Source organism: Gymnoscopelus microlampas (genome assembly GCF_963454915.1).
Source record: "Gymnoscopelus microlampas genome assembly, chromosome: 1".
Classification (NCBI taxonomy): domain Eukaryota; kingdom Metazoa; phylum Chordata; class Actinopteri; order Myctophiformes; family Myctophidae; genus Gymnoscopelus; species Gymnoscopelus microlampas.
The window spans coordinates 65,342,747-65,366,512 of record NC_139962.1 but is presented as its reverse complement, the minus strand read 5'-3'; the positions used below and the strand labels follow the sequence as shown (position 1 = coordinate 65,366,512).

The window sequence follows — 23,766 nt, the reverse complement described above, 5'->3', positions numbered from 1 at the left end:
TGCATTTGGCTGCAGACCCCCACCTGAAAACATTTTCTGCCAGGGAAACATTTTCAAGATTTATAAAAGATGTTTCAAAAATAGCCGATCTACAAGCTCAAAATAGCCAGTAATGGGACGTGTTCTGAGCTTGTAGATCGGCTATTTTCAAAGTATAAAATAGGGTTAAAGTGATTAAACTGTTCCTCGTTTGCTGTGGACCCCCTGGAACTCCCTCAAGGACCCCTGGGGGTCCCCAGACCACACTTTGAGAACCACTGCTCTAAAGATATGATAAAAATATGATTGTAATTTAAATCCTATATTATATAACTGTAGAATTGAAGACACTTCGAGAATATTTTTTTTTAGCATGAACGTCACACTTAAGAACTCAAAGGCCACCCTAAGAGTGCTGTTCAGTGTGTGTAGATTCTGTTCTTACCTAAGAACAGATCACAGTTAAGAAAACATTGGAGGATACCAAAATCTTCTTAAAAACGTATTTTCCTCTTAAGAACGATTGCTGCATGAGGCCCATTGATATCTGTCAGAACTTATAAATATCTCTTAATCAACCTTACTGAGACACATTACTTATGGGAACACACTGGCAATAAACATAACTCTGAGACCGAGTCTGAAGTAAAACAAATTACATCAGGAAAAAAAAAGTCTCTCATCTTAATATTACCTGAATACACCTTAAAATAAATGAATAAAAACTGCACTAGAAGCTAATGTATTACAGATTTGTGTCTGCATTGAAAAAATGGATTTGTGACAGTTATTTTTGTGTGTGTGCGTGTGCATTCTCAACAGAGAGGTAAGAAGTGTCAGGACATTGTCCCATATTGACCCAGAGGCGTTTAAGGATCTACCTCATTTAAAGTATCTGTAAGTAGCCTGGATCCTTAGATTTTTTTGTAAATCTGGCATAGTTAGGGGCCAAGTCCACAAAAAGTGTATTTTGAGCTACCAAAGCTTTTCTGCCATGTACTCTATGGTAAAGCCACTCTACAGTGCTCCTTTCCCAGCATTGCATTTCAGCACTTTTCCATGTATAAAACATTGTTGCAGATTAAACCTTTTCATAGATTTCATAGATAGCTTCATAGACTTGTTTGACAGCAGAGTATTTTCAGACATTTAACCGCTTAAACCCTCAACTAACTTGATCTGTTGGCTCTGTAATTGGTCTGCTACATATACTATAGGCCTACTCAAGTGGTTAATGTAAACAAATTATATTATACTGACATTTGTGGAACTTTTTGAAACTTTTTTTCCTACATTGTTAGTGTGCTCCACAATGATGTTACATGTAGAAGTTTGTTATGATTTTGTGAAGCATGTTCGAAATGTTGGACTACCCCCAAACAGCCTGTGATCTTTGGTGTCCCAATGCCGCCCAAGGGGGCCCCGGACTGGCTTATATGAATATGACCATGAAGTCGGATTTAAACTATACAATGGTGTCACCTACCAAAATGAGCACATCTTCAACGCGTCGCAGATGTGACGTGTTGCAAGCTTGTGGATCTACTAAATTTGGTGCACGACACCGTCATACAGCGGACCAGAAATTAGACATGAGATGTAACATAATATTTATCTGGTTCCTTACAGGGGTCTTTTCAACACAGGACTGCTACGCTTTCCCAGCCTGCATTACATTCAGTCCAACCAGGACCACTTCATATTGTATGTAGCATTTATGCTAACGAAACGTCTTTCGTTAGCTTGTACGTAGCATCAACATATGTAGCATATGCTATCGACACATCTTGTCGTTAGCTTAAATATATGACCCTCACTTGTCACAGTTGTAAAATATTTACAGTGCATTTCTACATCCTGTCAACAGGGAAATCACAGATAATCTCTTCATAGAGGTAATACCTGCTAATTCTTTCAAAGGGATATCCAACAACGATCTAACCCTGTAAGTATAAGTATGACTTGGAATATATGTATATGTAGTATGGCTGTCAAACGATAACAAATTTTAATCTGATTAATCACAGCTTAAAAATGAGTGTATCACGATTAATCACCATTCGAAAAAAAATAGACATGAAAAGAAAAATGTAAAAATAAAATCATTTGAATAAAATAAATAAATAATTGTAATTATGTATATAAAACATTTGTAAGTAAACATGTTAAATTATAAAAAATACATATTACTTAGTGATGTGCTTTTATTTGAGATGAAGTGTGTTAATAGGACTTATTTTTACAGTGTTACAATTGCCCCCAACCACTGTTACAACTGCCCCCAAATTAATATTTCACAATATATTGTCTTGTCCTTATTAGTGAAAGCTTAAAAATTGTATTATTAATTAGGGCACATATATATGTATCTTATAGCAAAAGATGACTAGGATATTTCAAGTAGTCTGTGAATTATGAAGGCAAATACAAAAAGTATTACTTTTGTCCCCGGTTTCCCGTTCCCATTCCCAATTTCCAAAGCACTTTGATCTGCTATTTTCAAAATATTTTTGTATACATTTTTAACTTATGAAATGTGACATTATGCACAATGAGTACTTGTACTTTAGTAAACAGAAAATAAATACCAATTTCACAATACCAATTTCATCCAATCAGGAGCTGTGTCCAGTTTTTAATAGTTTTATCTTTTTGTAGCATGTTGAACAGCAACGGTTTGAGAGCCATCCAGCACTACGCCTTCAATGGAAGCAGACTGGAAGAAGTGTACGTATGCTCAACTATCAACAATAATAATACCATACTGAACAATGAGCCTTTAAGTACCAAATGACTGCATAATGAGTCTTTAATTAACAGATGACTGCATAATGAGGCTTCAAGTGGCCATTCAGTTCATTCAACACATAGCTGAGTACCTTCCCTGCATCTCATTAGTTTGTGTTCTTTTCTATCAGGTATCTACACAGGAATGTGCGTTTGGAGACAGTGGATGATTTAGCTTTCTCTGGGGTGATTCGTGGACCTACCCTGTTGTGAGTGTTTTTTTTTAATGAAACTTTATTCCTGCTTTAAAAGGTTTGAGACGGGAATCTACATTAGTGGTGGGGATTATCGTTCATTTCAGTGTTCAAATCATTTTGTTCTCGTTCACTAAAACGATTAGCAGTGGTGTAAAGTAACTAAGTACATTTACTCAAGTCTTGTACTTAAGTACACTTTTAAGGAATTTCTACTTTACTGGATTATTTCCCATTTTCAATACTTTTACTTCTACTCCACTACACCTCAGAGGCAAATATTATACTTTTACTCCACTACAATTATTTGAAAACTTTAGTTACTAGTTGCCTTGCAAATATAAATTATTATTTTATAAGACATACATTAACCACTTTAGCCCTATTTTATACCTAGGCTATTTCTACAATCTACAAGCACACAAAGACAGGAAAAAGCTGATAAGCTTGTAAATCTACAATTTTCAAACATTTTAGTACTTTTACTTTTTACTTTAAGTATATTTTGATGCCAATACTTTCGTACTTTTACTCAAGTAACATTTTGAACACAGGCCTTTTACTTGTAACAGAGTACTTCTACATTATGGTATTGATACTTTTACTATATAATGATATATAGTATTGGTAATGATATATTTACTATATAATAATGCACTGTAACTGTTGTTATTAAGAGACTATAGCATCACTGTAGTCCTGGATATTTTGTCTGTTGGTCAATCCGAGATTGTACGCTTCTATATATAGACCTCAACAGACACCCCACCCATCCCCTTCTTTCTCTCTCTCTCTCTCTCTCTCTCTCTCTCTCTCTCTCTCTCTCTCTCTCTCTCTCTCTCTCTCTCTCTGCCTCTCTCTGCCTCTTCAGAGATCTCTCAGAGACCACAGTGCGCTCTCTGCCATCAATAGGACTAAGGAATGTTCATGAACTCAGAGTTCAAAACACTTGGAGCCTGAAGAAGCTGCCGGTCCTCACAGCCTTCCTGCGGTTACAGAAAGCCTCACTGACCTTCCCAAGTCACTGCTGTGGAATCACACAGCTGACAAGATGGAGGGGGTGAGAAAGACAATAGCGTTTAAACCTGAAAGGACAACTTCACAACTTTTTTTTTTGCGGCTGTGCAGTCATATGTTACTGATGATCAATGAGGTCAATTCATGCAATGAATTCTGAAGTATCATTTTATCTGTCTGTCTGTCTATCTACCTATAATTGTAGTAACCATTTAAAGCTTGGTACGTGAAATTGTTTTGTTAAAAATAAGTGTTAAATAGCTCGCTATTCCATGTCTCTCCAGCTCTTTATTAAACAGGAAAATGCATTTTCAGGTTGAGATACCAATTTCATCCTATCAGGATATTGAAATCAGACAGGATACAGATTAAACAAGTGAAATTGGAATTGGAACACTATAAAAAAAAATGAAGCTGATAAGTGGGTACTCTCTCCTGATTGGCTGACATTGGCAACCCACCTGAAAATACATTTTCTGTTTATTAAAGAGCTGGAGATACAGGGAGACCCCTGTTGTCTGTCTGTCTGTCTGTCTGTCTGTCTGTCTGTCTGTCTGTCTGTCTGTCTGTCTGTCTATAATTGTAGTAACCATTTCAATTTCAGCTGCATCAGTGAATTATGGTGTAATATTTATTCCGTGGCTAACGTGCGTTACGTTATACTTTGCAGACACATTGAGGCGGTTCTTTGCAACGTGACCCAGGCTGCTGTGAAAGGAAAGAACACTTCCATGGTTTCATCTCAGAGTTCTGGAGGACATGAGATGAACCTCCGACTCCTCCATCTGAAACACAACACTGCTTCACAAACTACTGGCAGCCCACATGCCTATACATACCAAACCAACTACATGTTTCCATCAGGGTGTGCTAACGAGGCCTCATATTATGAGTTTCCTACAGACAATCCTGATGACAGTGTTGACTATTGGCTGTGCAGTGAGGTACAGTGGGATACTGATGGTGTTCTGTGCAGCCCCACGCCTGATGCCTTCAACCCATGTGAAGATGTGATGAGTCATGGCTTCCTGAGGGTCACCGTGTGGCTGGTTAGTAAGAAATATATGTATTTGTTTTAACGTGTTTTTCATTCAAATGCCTTTATTTAATACATGTATTTATTCATTTCATTATATATATTATTTCTATTTCCTTGTTGTTTTTGAACATTTCATTGTGAGGTTTATTATTTCATTTCTGGACCAATTAAGGGGCTTCTATAGCCTACATCAGACCGGCAACACATCACCACCAAAGCCGGGCCCCTTTTCGGGGGAATCATTGCCATGGTAGACCAATGAATGTGACCTAAATTAGCTCATATCATTTTCAAATCTCTATCCAATATTTGTTTTCATTGTATTGACTAAGTTAATAATAATAATAATAATAGATTTTATTTGTATTGCACTTTACATTTGAAACAAACCTCAAAGTACTACAGTACATAATAAACAGATAAAAATAAGAACCATTTGCATCATAATCAAAAAGTCTAAAGCAGGATTAAAACATGTTTAAAAACAATAATCCTGTACCTGGCCTGTAGACCCGTTCGCAACTTGGTGTGAGGGCAGTTTCTCACTTGAACTGAGTCAATGGGTACCTACTACCTAGACATGAAAAATCAAAGAGGTGCTCGTCCGCCATAGTGCCACGAATGGCGCAATGGCCAAATCAAATATGGCTGCCATCGGCTATGATGAAAATCCAACTTTTTTGTTTCTGAGTGTATATATACATGCAATACCTCCATTTCGACTAATTGTGGGGTGGGGAATTCATTTCTGATATTGTTATGACCATTTTGGGTGATTTTGACCTTGGAAGGTCATGGTCAAGGTCATTTTGCTATTCCGAAGACCTTGCCATAACTTGGCCACTGTTAGTACTAAAAACAGGTGCAATAAGTCTAATTCAACTAATTCTGACATGTATAATTCTCCCCATTGACCATGGGGAGAACTGGGTGAGAGATCACAAGAGTACACAGCTGCACTGTCTCTTCCAAATACTTGTGTATAACATTCACATTAGAGTGAAGCGAACACCATTGCATATGATGCTTGGCCATTCCCTTTATGCAAGAGATCGCAGCAAGAGCCTTCTCACAGCCTTCAACCGGATTGGTTCCTGTTCGAGCTACCAGACCATCAGACCTGCCCTGCCACCAGACATGTTGCTGCATCCTGAAAACAAGCAAGCAACATTACTCAACATGCCAACTGCCCGAAGTGTATCTGTAAAGAGAGAATTCTTGATTAGTTTGATTCGCTGTGGTGCACCAGCAGGAGACCCTCTTATATGGGCCGCTGTGCACACACTTGTCTCATCTACTGTGGTGCCGATAATGCGTGTTGGCTTCCTCCCTGTCATACCAAGACCCATCACTGAGCCTACTACCGTCAGGCATTGCCTCATCAACTTCCAGAGTGTTCGTAGACAACTAAATCGGGCATCAATTGCGATATGGTGCGATGAAGTTGTGTTCACCTCGGCTGTAGATATTTACCTGCACGAGACAGAATAGTTCAAGGATCTCTTCCTCTGCATGGGCCCTTTCCATTGGACTTGTGTTCTGCTCAGATGCCAGGGAAAATGGCTTTGAGGTTCCTGCCTGGATGACGCACTGGTTGAGTGTGCCGTGTTTGGACCTGGTGTGATAGAGTCAATGTTAAACGGCAGCCATTATGTCCGGGCTGATGCTGATTGTGGAGGATGTGTTTAGGTCACTCCAGTGGGAGTGACCTAAACAACTGCATAAACTACCTGCGTCATGGCTCATGGTATCTTGAACAAATCAAGGTGCTAGAGTTCACACAGCCTGAGCTCTACCGGCGCTTCTCTATATAGGCCAGTCGGTTTTTCAGGATCGCCATGGCTGGTTCTGTGCTGTAGGAGATGACATGGAGGTCGAGCAGACCATTCAGCGAGTGTCGAAGGGTCCTGGAGGTCCCTATGTAGTAGGAGCCACACACAATGCAAATGCTGTGGCAGAGTTCGAGCTGTTGTTTCACAAGATTGGGTCGATCACCAATGTCCTCAACCTTCTCACCAACAACCACACCATGAAACAGACAGAATGCCATCTCCAGCATGCACTGAGCACCACTCAGCTGCTGGACTTTGTGCTAGAGCGGCAGAACCCATACGCAATGACGGTCAATGTGCCCGTGCTACTGCACAATCTGCTCACAAAGCAGGCTGTTGACAGAAGGGTCGCTCCACGCTTGCCCAATTGTCTCACAAATGGGGAGCGTGTCTACTGTTCATGCAGGCAGGAGAGGTTAGTCGAGAAGACCAAGAAAATGAGCACAACCATATCAAACAGGAAGCTACCTCAGTTCAACGAGCAACCACAGAAGACACCAACAACCATTATGAAGGAGCAGAAGTTAGTCTCACCCAAAGACATGGCTGAGACGATAGGAGTATGGACATTGCTAAGGAGCGGGGCATGAACATCCGGCAGGTACTTACTCATGATGTTCTCCCAGCATCTGCCCTGTTTGATGGTGACCTTCCAGCTCATGTCAACAAGTCAAAACGTGTCAGTGAGATTGAGCCTGGACTTGACCTCACCCAAAGGAGTCCAAAGTCTACTCTTGCCACTCACGTTGCCGTAGACTTCATATCGAAGATGTGGCAGATGCCACTAGCACGATTCCCTACTTTAGGTGCTTACATCAACGCCATCATCAGCTCAACATCATCCCCATCTTGTGCTTGATTCCTACATTGAGAAGTCTCTAAAGGAAGGGGAGCGCATGCGGCGCACAGACTCAACAGGCATCGACATCATTGGCATGAACAGAGACACACCTATCCCTCAGCAACTTGACAAGTTCTGGGCATCTGAGGAGAACAAGTGTAATCTCCAGCTGTTATTCGGGATATGGTGTGCAATCAAGCCAGTCAAGCCTGTGGCAATGCTACCATCATTGTCAGCTCTGTTGTCTCTGATGATGAGGTGCTCCCAACAAAGGTGTCTTGTGGCGAAGAGATCCCTGACCTCTTGAACTGGATTGAAGAGGCTGACACCAGGCTGGTGGTGCATGTGGAGTGGGCTGTCATAGTCTCCAATGACACAGACACCTTTGCATTACTTTTATACTACACCCCATACTTCCAAGCACTGGGGATGAAGGAGATCTGGCAGCAGTATGGCACTGGTGAGAAGCAGCGCATGCTTCCACTGCATCAAGCAGTCTCTCGTCTTGGAGCACCACTAGCCAAGACAGTGATCAAGGCACATATCCTGACTGGAGAGGACCGCATGAGCAAGGTGGGGACCAAACATGCAGCTATGGCTTCTGACCCAGTGCAATATCTGACACATTTTGGAGAGGCAGACACCTTGACCAAACAAGACGCAGCATTGGCAGAGAAGTACTTGGTACGTGTCTGGCCAGGGGCCAGGTCACGTACAACAGCCAAGACATTTGATGACCTCAGGGTAGAAAATTATACTAGTGCCAGTGCTGGAATTGATGCTCTCCCTCCCACAAGTACAGTAGTGTGATCAGAGGACACATCGAAAGAGGTGCCTTTCTGGTGCATAGGGCTTGCCACCTGCTTTCGACAACCAAGGAACCCGAGGCAAGCCTAGCACCAATGGAACATGGGTGGGAGGAGCACTTTGGCACACTCCTGCCATCAAAGTGTCTGAAGGCCTTACCACCAAGTCTGCTCACAGTATACAAGTGTGCAGGCAAGTGTGACACTCGCCGATGTGGGTACCGTGTTGTTGGAGTTCCGTGCATCATATTCTGCCATGGAAAAATTGAAAATCCCTCCAGTAAAAATCCATCACACTAACCTGCATGCACACATATGGTGCACTTTGAGAGAATTTGTTATCTGATCTTGTGTTAGGATTTTATTTGGATGTCATTTTGTTGGTCTATATCACTTTATTTGCTCATTTCAACACCCAATTAGGTCAAATTAGGTCAATTAAGGTCAAAATCACCCAAAATGGTCATAACAGAAATGAATTCCCCACCCCACAATTAGTCAAAATGAAGGTATTGCATTTATACACTCAGAAACAAAAAAGTTGGATTTTCATCATAGCCGATGGCGGCCATATTTGATTTGGCCATTGCGCCATTCGTAGCACTATGGCGGACGAGCACCTCTTTGATTTTTCATGTCTAGGTACCCATTGACTCAGTTCAAGTGAGAAACTCCCCTCACACCAAGTTGCGAACGGGTCTACAGGCCAGGTACAGGATTACAAGTTTAAAAAGGAGAGACAGGGTTATTAAAACCGGCTTAAAAAGCTAACCAAATGCTTTGTTAAAATGGTAGGTTTTTAGTGCTCTCTTAAAAGTGTTCACAGACTGTGGAGCTCTGAGATGGTCTGGGAGTGAGTTCCACAGCCGGGGGGCAGCTGCATGGAAAGCTCGGTCTCCCATGGTGCGAAGGTTGGTGTGACGTTCTTTGAGTTTATTAGTGTTTCCGGAGCGGAGGCGGTTTGTGGTTCAATCAGTTCCTTGAGGTAGGGGGGGGCATTTCCATAGATGCATTGGTGAGTTAGCAGGGTGATTTTATATTCTGTCCGGGAGGAGATGGGAAGCCAGTGCAGTGATTTGAGAATGGGGGTGATGTGCTCGTATTTTCGCACTCTCGTCAGGATCCTAGCAGCGCTGTTCTGTATGTATTGGAGCTTTTGAAGGCTCTTGCTAGGGATCCCGACGAGAAGTGCATTACAGTAGTCCAACCTGGAGGAGACAAAGGCGTGGACCAACTTTTCGGCGTCAGGAAGAGTGAGGGTGGGGCGGAGTTTGGCTATGTTTCTAAGGTGGAAGAAGGATGTTTTGCAGAGGTGTTTGATGTGGGTCTCATAGTTGAGGCGGGGGTCCATTTTGACGCCCAGGTTGGTGACAACTGATGAGAGGGGAATGTCCTGGCCGGAGAAGGTGATGCTTGTTATGGGGGATGATTTAACTTGATGCGGGGTGCCGATGAGAATGGCCTCGGTTTTGGAGCTGTTGAGTTGAAGGAAGTTGTGTTTCATCCACGCCTTTATCTCCTCTAGGCAGATGGTGATTGTGGATGAAGGTGATGGTGACGGGGATGTCAGTGAGACTGCAGCGCGGGGGGGACAGGGGGGGTCCATTTTTATGTAGAGCTGTGTGTCATCAGCATAGCAATGGAAAGAAATTCCATGCCTGCTGATGACACGGCCGAGGGGGAGCATATACAGGGTGAATAGGGTGGGGCCAAGCACAGATCCTTGGGGGACACCACAAGTGACGCCAATGTCAGATGCAGTGAGGATGTCGTTGGTGACCCTGACCAGTGCTGTTTCGGTACTGTGAGCGGAGCGGAAACCAGACTGGAATTTTTCTGAGATGTTGTTGCTGTTGAGGTGGTGTTGCAGTTGGGTGGCGACTATTTTTTCCAACACCTTGGAGAGGAATGGTAGGTTTGATATGGGCCTGTAATTTGCGAGAACACCCGGGTCTAGGGTGGGTTTTTTGAGCAGAGGAGTGATAATGGCTGTTTTTAAAGCTGATGGAATGTGGCCGGACTGTAAGGAATGGTTTATTGCATTGGTGATCAGGGGGCTTATGGCGTGGATGTGTAATTTGACCAGGGCTGTGGGAAAGGGGTCCAGGGTGCATGTGGAGGGCTTCATCCGGCTGATAGTGTCCTCAACCTCTTGCTGCGTGGTGGGGGAAAAGCAGCAGAGAGGCTGGGAGGCCCCAGACTGTGGGATGGCAGTTGGAGCAGATGGAGTGGGGGGGCTGGAGAGGGAGGAACGGATAGTGTCAACTTTGGTTCTGAAGAAGACCATGAAGTCGTTGCACTGTTCTGCAGTGATGGCTCTGTTTGAAGGGGGTTGAGGTTTTAGGAAGTGATTTATGGTTGAGAAAACCTGTTTTGAGTTGCCGGGACTGTTATTGATGATGTTTGAGTAGAAGTTGGACTGAGCGTCTCTGAGGGACTTAGTGTAGGCCTTTTGGTGTTCCCTGTAAGCCATTTTGTGAACCGTGAGCCCTGAGGTCATGAGCCGCCGTTCCAGGACACGCCCAGCAGCCTTCATTTTCCGCAGCTCGCTGGTGAACCATGGAGCTGAACGTGTGAATGTGACTGTTCTTGATTTTATTGGGGCGTGTATGTCAAGGAGACTGCTCAGGGATTGGTTGTAGTAGTCCACCGATTCATTTGCTGATGAATGGGTTGCAGAGGCGAGATGATGGAGGTCCAAGGTCAAGGTGTCCGGGTTGATGTGTTTGAAGTTTCTGAAGTGGATTTGACGCTTGGGTTTGGTGTGGGAGGGTGGAAATGGCAGTTCCATGGAAATGACCTTGTGGTCGGACACGCCCATTTCATAAACTAGTATGTTACTAACCGGGGCTGAGTCAGTGATGACTAGATCTAATGTGTGCCCCTTTGAGTGTGTGGGCACATGGATGTGTTGTGAGAGATTAAGGCAGTCCAGTAGTTGTAAAAACTCAGATGCAAAAGGGCAGGAAGGGTTGTCTACGTGGATATTTACGTCACCGAGAATTACGATGTTGGGGGATGTAGTGCAGAGTGATGTGAGGAGGTCATGTATTTCTGAAATGAAAACTGAATTTGGTTTCAGTTTGGGTGGGCGGTAAATAAGTAGTATGGTGAGATTGAAAGGTGGTTTACATTTGACTGCGAGGCATTCAAATGAGGATGGTCGGGGGAGGGGGAGAGATGTTAGTTCCAGCTCATTTTTGTGGAAAATGGCTAAGATACCACCCACCCGACCAGTGCTGCGTGCTTTTTGAATATAGCTATAGCCGGGAGGACAGGCTTTATTCAAAGTTGAATAAACCTCAAGTTGATATATTCTTGTTTCAATGAGTAGATTTTAAGAACGAGAGCTTTGTTTAAACAAAAGCTAATTCTCCAACTTAAGTCATGGAAAATTATATCAAATGATATACTGTACGCTAATTTAGGTCTGATAGAGCTTTCCTTATCACCCACACAAAGTACCAGACACTTTCATAAAGGCGACAAAGAAAAGCAGACTCGAAGACAGGCAGCCATTGGTTATAACGATTACATTATATCTTTAGTCAGACATGAGAGACATGGGAAGGTTACAGTATCACAGGTGTTAACGCATCATCGGTCGGGTCTCTCTCAATGAGAACAGAGAAAGCACTGGATTTTAACAGCATCCGTTAACATAAACATATGACATCATGGAAGACAGATCGAGCGTCCAGCCGTCGGAGGTGTAATCCTGCCATTGGTGGAGAGTGATGATGCTAGTTGTCGTCAGATGAAGATGATGAAGATGAGGATGGTAGATGATGAAGATGATGATGATGGTCTGACAGTTTATCTTTGGTCAAACAGCGTCCAAATGTCTCAAACAACACGTTGACCTCGGCTCTGACCGGAGCCGGTCACTGGTCAGTGGTCACTGCGTGGCACTGAAAAGAATTGTTATCGTAGAGAAGAACACCGAGATGTATTGTTCTGAAAATAGTCCAAGATTAACCTCCTAGTGTTATGGTTAACATACCAGGCTGGACCCATCAGAGCAAAACAAAGTTAGTGGGACTCTAAGGAGAGAGTGTTCTCAAATCTCAAACAGACCAGCTCAGCGGCCTTGCACAGAGAGAAGTAGAATAGGAGAAATAGAAGCATATTATATCAGAGATGACATTTTAAGCAGGTTTCTGACACTAGACAAATTATGATCAACAAGATTAACTCTATCAAGGTCACATTTCATAGGCTGTGGGGAGGATGCCCCCCACTAAGGGGTGTGTGGTTTTGATGGTTGCCGGTCTAATGTATAGGGCATGGGTTTTCAACAGGGGGTCCGGGAACCCTACGGGGTCCTCAGAGTTACAGCAGGGGGGGGGGGGGGGGGGGGGGGTCTTTGTGATAGTGTGGTAAAACGTGCATATAAGTTTAGCTGTTAAAACTCTGAGTATCCTGGATAAAGAATTGGAAGACAATCCGTCAAAAATAAGGTCTTTAAAATGTCCCTTTATTTGTCAAGACAATCAAAGTGTGGGACATTTGCCAAAAATAGCAGATATACAAGCTCACAACGTGATGCGTTGTGAGCATCTAGATCGGCCAGGTTTGATATTGAGGGAGAAAAAGAACATACCACGTACAGCCAAAGGGCAAGTTCGTATTGAGTGTTTAAGTGGTTAAAAGTCAGAAAATACACATCAACATGAATTAATTATTATTTGAACATATTAATAGAAAATATAATGTGAAAACAAAGCAAGAAAAACATTAATTTACACATTCAAACAAGTCCACAAATCTATGAAATCTATGAAAAAATTTAATCTGCAACACAATTATATACAATATGTAGTGGGGGTCCGTGCTTCATCTCTGTCTCAGCTAAGGGGTCCTTGGCCTGAAAAAACATTGAAGACCCCTCGTATAGGGTATATATGATGTATTTCTTTTGTTGGGCTTCCATAGGTTAGCCTGTTAGCCATCATGGCTAACCTCCTGGTGATGTGCATGGTGTTGGCCAGTGGTCGCAGGCTGTCCATCAGTGGTTTCCTCAGGCTTCACCTGGCATTGGCAGACCTCTGCATGGGAGTCTACCTACTGCTGCTGGCGGCCGTCGACCTGCGCACACGCTCCAGCTACCACCTCCACGCCATCGCCTGGCAGACGGGCGCCGGCTGTGGCCTGGCGGGGGCGCTGTCCGTCTTCTCCAGCGAGCTGTCGGTGTTCACGCTGACGGCCATCACCTTCCACGTAACACTTTACGTCTATACATCTACGTATCTATGTATATCATGTCTAATATAATCATACATATAGTACATTTAATTGTTACAGTATGATTGGAAAACCAGTCAGATTGAAATAGGCCGGGGCACTCGTTTTTTCCGGCACGAGACGGGCTAAACCGCTAAATTGACGAGACTCCTCGGGGTCCCCGTCCCGTCACGGGTCCCTGGGCCGGAGGAGGAGGACACCCCGGTCCAAGAGGACGCCCCGGGCTCAAGGCCGGGTGCCGCAGACGGGGCCTACCTGTAGCTGTACCGCCGGGACCCCAGTTAGCCACTTAGCTTTAGCGCCTAGTAGTAGTAACTACGGTTTTACCCTCATGGCATCCGTAGGTCGAATATTCATATGGGTTCCTGATCTGGACACTCCCTCTGCGCATCTAAACCCATCACAGCAATTGGTCGGCGGGATATACGGCGAGATATACATCGCCCCTCACTGGCTCTCTGTCACCAGTCACTACTTCCCAACCCGACCGCACAGAAGCCAGAGAGGGAGCGAGAGACAGCTGACAGTCTATCTGCTGCGAAGCCCATTTCCCAGCAGATCTATAAGATCACAATGTGTCGCACCGTGACGCTTTGTGAGCTTGTATATCGGCTATTTTCAAATAGCCAGAGCTTAAATAGGGCTGAAGTGATTACTGTATGTTTAATTTGTAATAATAAATAATTTAAAAAACATTAAAGTTTTCAAATAGTACCTCCAAATATGGGCATAAAGGGGACACAGGTAGACAGACTAAGCCCCCAGGACCCAGTGGTTGCAATTGAAGCGCATTGGACATGCTGGCCATTCAAAGGTACTGCAGCTCAAAACGGCTGGGGCCACTACATGAACGAGACAAAAACGGTTTTGACCAATGGGCTCGACTCACAAGCTTGCACACGAGCTTGCGCACGGGGCAGCGCACGAGGTGACGCAAACCGCGTCACAGAAGCCACAAATAGGCCTCACCCATCACATTTCACAACCCGAAAGAAGGGGTGATTTCGCCTCATGCGCTGGGTGAGCAATTCAATGCAAGTGGATGGGAGAGGATTTCCGGTGCCCTCTCTATTATTTTTAACTCTATGAGACAGACAGATTCAGAGATCTCCATATGGGCACAAAAAGGACACAGACAGACGGGTACACAGTCATAGTCTATGTACCCGTCATAGTGCCCGACACTATGACTTAGACATATTGGTTGGATCGGCGGTGCGACGAAGGTGTAAGGGCCGCGTAGCAGCCCGAACTAGACTGTGATCCAAACCTCTCTATTAGCCAGGGCTGTTAGTGACCCGATCGTTCACTTTGTGATACAAGCGCCAAATTTTCCACAAAGTTTCTTCTGGACCTACTTTTTCACAAAAGCCCGTTAGCCAAGCAAAAAACCCAATATGGCTGCCATTTTCCAAAATGGCTGCCGGCGAAAGACATGCTATGTGTTTTTTGACCTGGATTGTGATTGGATAATCCAATTTGGATTATTTTGGCATCAGAATATAGTTTTGACTCCCCCCCACCCCCTCCCCCCGTTAGCCACCCAAAAAAAAAAAATATGGCTGCCATTTTCCAAAATGGCTGCCAGTGAAAGACATTTTATGTGTTTTTTTGACCTGGTTTGAAATTATTTTGGGATCAGAATATAGTTTTGACTCCCCCCCGCCCCCTCCCCCCGTTAGCCAAGCAAAAAAAAAAACAGTATGGCTGCCATTTTCCAAAATGGCTGCTGGCAAAAGACCAAAAGACATGCTATGTGGTTTTTGACCTGGATTGTGATTGGATAATCCAATTTGGATTATTTTGGCATCAGAATATAGTTTTGACTTCCCCCCACCCTTCCCCGCGTCAGCCACCCAAAAAAACCAATATGGCTGCCATTTTCCAAAATGGCTGCCAGTGAAAGACATTTTATGTGTTTTTTTTACCTGGATGGAAATTATTTTGGCATCAGAATATAGTTTTGACTCCCCCCCTCCCCCCTCCCCCATTAGCTAAGCAAAAAAAAAACAATATGGCTGCCATTTTCCAAAATGACTGCCTGCGAAAAACATTGTATGTGTTTTTTTTTACCTGGATTGAAATTATTTTGCCATCAGAATATAGTTTTCACTCCCCCCCGCCCCCTCCCCCCGTTAGCCACGTAAAAAAATATATATGACTGCCATTTTCCAAAATGGCTACCGGCGACAAACTAACACATTATAAAACAGTACTGTTCTGTTATTGTACAGCACAGTACTGTGCTGTGCTGTGCTGTGCTGTGCTGTGCTGTATTGCTACTGTACAGCACTGTACTGTACTGTACTGTACTGTACTGTATTGTTATTGAACAGCACTGTACTGTACTGTACTGTACTGTACTGTACTGTACTGTACTGTACTGTATTGTTATTGAACAGCACTGTACTGTACTGTACTGTACTGTACTGTACTGTACTGTACTGTACGGTATTGTTATTTAACAGCACTGTACTGTACTGTACTCTACTGTACTGTACTGTATTGTTGTTGGTTACCAGTTCACGATTTAGTGAACAATCTAGGCCCTGAAAAATCCATTGGCATCCTTTTCTTTCACAGCCATATTGGATTTTTTTGCGTGGCTAACTGGCTTTTCTGCAAAAGTAGGTCCTAGGCATTGTTCATGCCAAATTTGGCGCTTGTATCACAAAGTGAACAATTGTAACATAAAAATGGACTTAACAGCCCTGACTATATCCGGGCACAGCTAGGCAGCCTGTCAAACAATGACTACAGCTCGAAATCTAGGTGTATGGTTCGACTCTGATTTGTCCTTTGATGGGCAAGTGTCTAAGGTAGTATAGTACTGCTTCGTCCAGTTGAGAAACATCTCTAAAATCAAATCATTCCTCACATTCACAGACCTAGAAAAGGTAATTCATGTCTTCATCACCTCACCAAGACTAGGAGGTGTGACCACATTACACCAGTCCTGGCCTCCCTTCACTGGCTGCCAGTGGAGCTTTAGAATTGATTTTAAGATCTTACTGACAACTTTTAAAGCCCTGCGAGGTCTGGCCCCCACTTACATTGTAGACATGCTGGAACCGTATGAACCTCTGCGCCAATTTATTAGAGCCATATGCTACTGTATATCTGTGTACCACCGCCCAGCCCTGTGGTCGACCATCGGGAGGTCCATGGCTGCCTGTAGGAGCGTTGTTGCAACATGATGTAATTAATTATTTGGGAGCAGCCGGTGTGTACCAATAGTATAAATATTTTAAATGTCTTTCAAGTTGCTTATTGTGAACACAATAGGCTACAAATTAATTTAAAAATGTATTTGGATAAAATTAAAAAAAATGAAGGAAAGCCAGCCCAATGTGGCTTATAATAATCAGACCAGGCAACAGTGAAGACAGGGAGATAGGCTAGAGCACATATTGGATCGGGGATGACGGCTAGCGCAGTCTTCTCTTAAAGGCAATGGCTTCTGGCACGGTGATTGGTTTTATCAATGTAACGCCAAAACCACACCTATGCATTATGTAAGGGGTAGCTCACGCTTTCACTGGATGTGATGTCGTGTCAGCCTTTCGTGGGAAAAGGCAAAAAGACAGCATGGCAAACCCGGCAAGTGTGGCCTGAAGTGTCTCATGTCTTCCAGAAGCTCAGTCAATACCCACCAGTAACAGTGCATGACAAGAACAGCACTGCTGATGGGGTTGATGATGCAAGATTTTACCTATTAGCAGAGGTCCTATGATGCCATTCCACCTACAAGGGAATTTCTTGCACATCATGTGAAGCATGCCAATTATCAAGTTGCCCGTGTCTGAAGCCAGGTAACTGTATGTCAAATGCATACAGAGAGCCCTGCCAGCTGGGGATGGCGAGCAGAAGATGATATTTGGCAAGTAGTGTGGATGACACTCTACCAATTGCCCAGATTTGTGAACAACTGACAAAATGCCGGTGCAAGACTGAATGTCGTGGTATAGACCAATTATTTGTTTACTAACATTGAGCCTGGACGCACAGGTGATTGTTTCACGCAATCAATTCCCAACCTGTTTCGGGGTGCACTGGTTTCAGCACACCCCAACCCCCTCTTGTGTGTGTTGGCTAGTGAGACGCGTCCTAACGAGACCTGATATAATGGGTTTCGTTGCGCGCATACTGGCTGCACGCAGCCAGTATGACGTCGTCTGTTAAGGGGTCTATATGCAGTGCTACGGCTTTGGCCTTCAGTGCACACAGCTGAGTGCCAGCAAATGTGACGATTAGAACCATTTGTGATCGAGGGGGGGGGGGGTAAAAACTCATATGTAGATACCAAAATAATCAAAATCCTATCACAATCCAGGTAAAAATACACATAAAATGTCTTTCCCCAGCAGCCATTTTGGAAAGTGGCAGCCATATTGTTTTTTTTTTTTTGCGTTGCTAACGGGGGAGGGGGCGGGGGGGAGTCAAAACTATATTCTGATGCCAAAATAATCTAAATTGGATAATCCAATCACAGGTAAAAATACACATAAAATGCCTTTTGCCTGAAGCCATTTTGGAAAATGGCAGCCATATTGGTTTTCTTTTCACGTGGCTAACGGGGGGAGGGGGCGGGGGAGTCAAAACTATATGTTGATACCAAAATAATCAAAATCCAATCACAATCCAGGTCAAAACACACATAAAATGTCTTTCGCCAGCAGCCATTTTGGAAAATGGCAGCCATATTGGATTTTTTTTGCGTGGCTAACGGGCTTTTCTGCAAAAGTAGGTCCTAGGCATTGTTCATGCCAAATTTGGCGCTTGTATCACAGAGTGAACAATTGTAACATAAAAATGGATTTAACAGCCCTGACTATATCCAGGCACAGGTAGGCAGCCTGTCAAACAATGACTACAGCTCGAAATCTAGGTGTATGGTTCGACTCTGACTTGTCCTTTGATGGGCAAGTGTCTAAGGTAGTATAGAACTGCTTCGTCCAGTTGAGAAACATCTCTAAAATCAAATCATTCCTCACATTCACAGACCTAGAAAAGGTAATTCATGTCTTCATCACCTCACCAAGACTAGGAGGTGCGACCACATTACACCAGTCCTGGCCTCCCTTCACTGGCTGCCAGTGGAGCTTTAGAATTGATTTTAAGATCTTACTGACAACTTTTAAAGCCCTGCGAGGTCTGGCCCCCACTTACACTGTAGACATGCTGGAACCGTATGAACCTCTGCGCAACCTTAGATCTTCAGGTAGCAGTCTCCTGACTCCTTTTCAATCGCGCCTCCGCCGCCTCGTCACTATGGGTGATCGGGCACCTAGGGCCCTATTCCGTGGCACCTCCGCCAGCGTAAATCCTACCCTAAACCTGTTAAATACGGAAAATGGAGCTGCACTGCCCCAATATGTTATTCTAGCACCCGCTCTACCCGTCACCCATTATGCCGACACCGTTATTTGCACGTGGGTGCGTGCCCGTGGGCGTGTTGTTGCTATATCCCCCACGCTGCCATTCTGCAGACACACATGGGTACGGTTTTGGGGGGGGGGGGGGATAGTGGAATCTAAAAGCACCCGCCAAGTGCACGCAGACACTGCAATGGCTTTGTGCGTTGGACCATGAGCCGTGTTGCCAGCCTTGGCTAGAAATAAGCAACCACAGGTCTATGAAAACAAAAAGAAGCGACTATAATATATAGGCCACATGAGCACTTCAAACTAGCTTGCATAGCCCCTAAATATTTCAGCCTAGCTCGACTAATAATTGGCAAATTAGGGCCAGACCAGCCCGTCAGTCAGTTTTCTAAAGAAGGCTTTTTTCTCATTAAATCTTGGTAATTCGTTAACAGGAGTCATTCTACCCTATTTCCAACAGTCTACATTGTATTTAAATAAAGCATGGAGCAAATAGGCTATATAAATAAATACACTGGCCCTATAACCATTTTAAAAAATGATATTCGGTTATTCTATGAAATATATTTTAAATTGAGATATTTTCGTTTTTTACATATTGCTGTCATGTCTTAATAAAATCATGCTTTTAACAAGCAAAATAAGCAGTACAAAATATGGTTAAGTAAGATAAGTTTGGATTACTTTGTTTGATGGGAAAGAGTTGCATGGAGAAATCACATCCAATGTTACCTCGTACTGCCCGCTGCCTGCTCTTGTCATTTGAAGAAATAATCCAATTTGTCTGAAGATCCATTCTATATGTCATGTTGGTTTAAACTTTAAAGAGTGCTGCGCAGTGACAGAAAACAGCTGGCTGATTGATTGATTTGACCTACTTTTGCGCTATGGTGATTATTAGCTGCTTAGCAGCTTGTAAGAATAGTATTAAATATTTTAAATGGCTTTCATATACTCTTGGGGATCTGAATATGACAGGTTGCTTATTGTGGACACAATACGCTACAAATGAATTAATATATGAATTTATTTGGATTTAAAAAAAACGTCGACCCGGCCCAGCTGGTGCCGACGGGCCGGGTTGGGTCCCGTTGGGTTTGGGCTAAAATCTTAAGCACTTAGGCCTACATTTTTTATAAGATGATCGGATCATCTAGTGTGATTTTCATTTTGGCTGCTGTCTCGTTAAACCCATGCTGGAGGTGAATATTATATTATATTATTATATTATTATTATATCTGCACGTAAACGCTACGTTCATGTTTACTGCATTAAAGGTTCTCAATCTTTTCAGGAAAACGACCCCCCAAAATAACCATATTTGAACTGGGGACCCCCCCATTTTGTTTGACTCGGTTCCACAGATAAATATTGTGAAAATAGCAGATCTACAAGCTCGCCAGGCATTGGGAGCTCCATTGTGGTCTCGACCCAGAGGTTGAGAACCACTGCATTAAAAGCTCCAAGCAAGTTACATGTCTAGTATGTTGTTGACCACGTAATGTAATGTTTTTGGTTTAGTAATAGGCTATACTCCGTGGCGCGTGCACGCCTCATGCGCCTCATTGTTTATGATGCCCAAAATAACAGATCTGTAAGCTGTCGACACGACATGACGCAGTGCGTTGATATCTTGTATGTCTGTTATTTTGGGTAGGTAGGCAACGCATACGCATCGCAGCAATGTATCTTGGTTTGAGAGGCTATGATTGATGTAAACTTAAAGTGTAGCTCTGTTCGGGATTACTGAACAAAGGTGGATGATGAAAGATAACGGGGACAATATGGATGTAAGTTAACTTTAACTGCGTCACTTCAGAGGAAACTATGGAGCTACTTTACACACCCCTGGAATCCATTAGAATGGTGGAAATAGAACAATAACAGCCAACGTGAGTACATATTGACCTTTCCTAAAACTGACCAATTTATTAGAGCCATATGCTACTGTATGTCTGTGTACCACCGCCCAGCCCTGTGGTCGACCATCGGGAGGTCCATGGCTGCCTGTAGGAGCGTTGTTGCAACATGATGTAATTAATTATTTGGGAGCAGCCGGTGTGTACCAATAGTATAAATATTTTAAAATGTCTTTCAAGTTGCTTATTGTGAACACAATAGGCTACAAATTAATATAAAAATGTATTTGGATAAAATTAAAAAAATGAAGGAAAGCCAGCCCAATGTGGCTTATAATAATCAGACCAGGGAGACAGGGAGATAGGCTAGAGCACATATTGGATTGGGGATGACGGCTAGCGCAGTCTTCTCTTAAAGGCAATGGCTTCTGGCACGGTGATTGGTTTTATCAATGTAACGCCAAAACCACACCTATGCATAATGTAAGGGGTAGCTCAGGTGTTTGGCGGGTGAGGGAGGTGGCAGAGAATACCGAATTTTGCGGGGGAACGCCTCTTGCCTAGTCCTAAATCAGTAATTAGCGGTTTAAGCAAACTCGCCCCTGAATAGAGCGGCTAGTCTCTGGAACTCAATGGCATCTTTTAAATCACTTCTGAAAACCTACCACTATACCAAGACTTTCTCTTAGATCAGTTGTTTATTGTTTTTATTGTTATAGTTTTTGTTTATTGCTGTAATGATTTTATTGTTGTTTATCTTACCATCTGTTTTTAAGCTGAATTGCTTCAGCGTAAACACAGAAAAAATAAGTTGAATCATTTTTGGTGTATTGTATTTTATTGTCACTGTAAAGCACTTTGTAAACACGTTTCGAAGTGCTTTATAAGTGTATTATTATTATTATTAAGGTTTCGAGGCCTATCAGGCTCGAAGCCTTATTACGTCTCTACACTTTCCCTATTCTTCCGCCGTTTTTGGCAGTTCTGGCCTAACCGCGTGGTCACTTTTTACGAAACTCAGCAATATGGTAGAGGTCTATGCCAAACGGCAAAGGCCCGAAACTCACAACCATTGGCCAAAGGGTGGCGCTGTAGCACTCAATTGAAAATGCCAACTTTGAACAGGTACAACTCATGCCCTGTTTGACCCACAGCCATGACACTTCGATAGACACATGCGTCTCCTCATGCCTAACAACTTTCACACTCTGACTTTTGACCTCTGACCTTTAGATCTCCCACCATTTCGAATTATATGAAAAGCAGTTAAAATCAAACTCCTCCTGGGATTTTTGAGCAATCTGCACAAAACTTTTTACACATGACCTTTGGACCTATACCGACAGACGTGAGCAAGCGGATTTTCCATAAGTGAAAACGTTAAGCTTTTATGAGCCAATGAAAATTGCAGTTTTATGAAGATTATTCGTCTGCCCCTAACACATACATACAGACATTTGTTTGACACTTTGCAATATTGTAGAGGGTCATTCCAAGTATCACTGAAACCAATCTTACTCCAATTGGTCAAAGGGGGGTGCTATAGCAATTTTTTGAAAATGCAAACTTTAAACAGGCAAAAGTCATGCCTCGTTTGGCCAACAGCCGTGAAACTTGCTTACACATGTGCCTTTACTCATGAGAAACATATCTATCACTTTGACCAGTAAGCTCCGCCCTTAGATTTTACGTCATATTGAGCAGTTTGAAAAACATTTAAACCCAGGATTTCTGAGCAATTTGCGTGAAACTGTGTCAAATGTGTGAGCTCCTTTTTCACCAGTTCAGGTCTGTTGGTCCAAAGGCTTAGGCCACATCCACACAGAGATGTTTTTAGGTGAATCCGCATAAGTTTGTAATCGTTTTGGCGTTTCGTCCACACGGAGACAGCGTTTTAGGTCCGCAATACGCTTCTTTTTGAAAACGGGTCCCAGAGTGGATTTTTCTGAAAACGCCGTTTCTGCGTCTCCGTGTGTACACCTAAAGACGCATCTTTCCTGAAACAATGACGCCATAGCTCCACCTCTCGTTTAACCCGTATGCGCCAAGCCCCCCCCCCCCCCCCCCTGCATGCGCCGCTCCCGCTACAACTATGTACGGGCCCGCATAAGTACCCGTTTATTCCGTATTGTTCAATAAAAGGTGTTTTAATCCGATTGGTGGGCATTGTCTCCGAATTTTCTCCATTTGCTTTCATTTACGCGACCCTATCGGTTGGGAGGTGTATTAGATTTTGATACATTATAACTCTATGAGAAAATGGCCGCCGATCGGATTAAAATGCTTTTTTTTATTGAACAATACGGAATATACGGGTACTTATACCCACCTGAAGTGAATTGTAACATCCATGGCCATGAGGTAAGCACTTTATATTTGAAATCTGAACGTTTATGTAGATTTACGGGTTATAAATGAAGAAAGTGCAAACACCATGTTGAGTTCAGCCAGGACGCTCCCGTGACGACGCTCGCAATATGCCATGCCCCAAGGAGAAGGATAGGACCAGCGCATCTATTATTATGGGTCAAATTCAGTGGTGGAAGAACTTGTACTCGGATATTTTACTTAAGTAAAAGTTGTAATACCACAATATGAAAATACTCTGTTACAAGTAAAAGGCCTGTGCTGAAAATGTTACTTCAATCAAATTAAAGGTACAAACGTATTCGCATCAAAATATACTTAAAGTACCAAAAGTAAAAGTACTACATTGTTTGAAAATAACTGATCGACAAGCTTACATTGCGTTGCAATGCACGCTGTGAGCTTGTAGATCCAAG

The 23,766-nt window shown here is 43.2% G+C and overlaps 1 protein-coding gene across 1 annotated transcript in view; it reads left to right on the top strand.

Annotated features, from left to right (window-relative positions):
• Positions 1–2,638: 2,638 nt before the first annotated feature.
• Positions 2,639–23,766, top strand: part of LOC311044516 (thyrotropin receptor-like) — a gene marked incomplete at both ends in the record, with an annotated part of 33,145 nt that continues 12,017 nt past the window's right edge. The window contains 4 exons of the mRNA XM_084056158.1: positions 2,639–2,706; positions 2,898–2,975; positions 4,648–5,026; positions 13,431–13,715. Of these exons, the coding sequence (XP_083912284.1) occupies positions 2,639–2,706; positions 2,898–2,975; positions 4,648–5,026; positions 13,431–13,715 (810 nt within the window). The remainder of the gene's footprint in view (positions 2,707–2,897; positions 2,976–4,647; positions 5,027–13,430; positions 13,716–23,766) is intronic.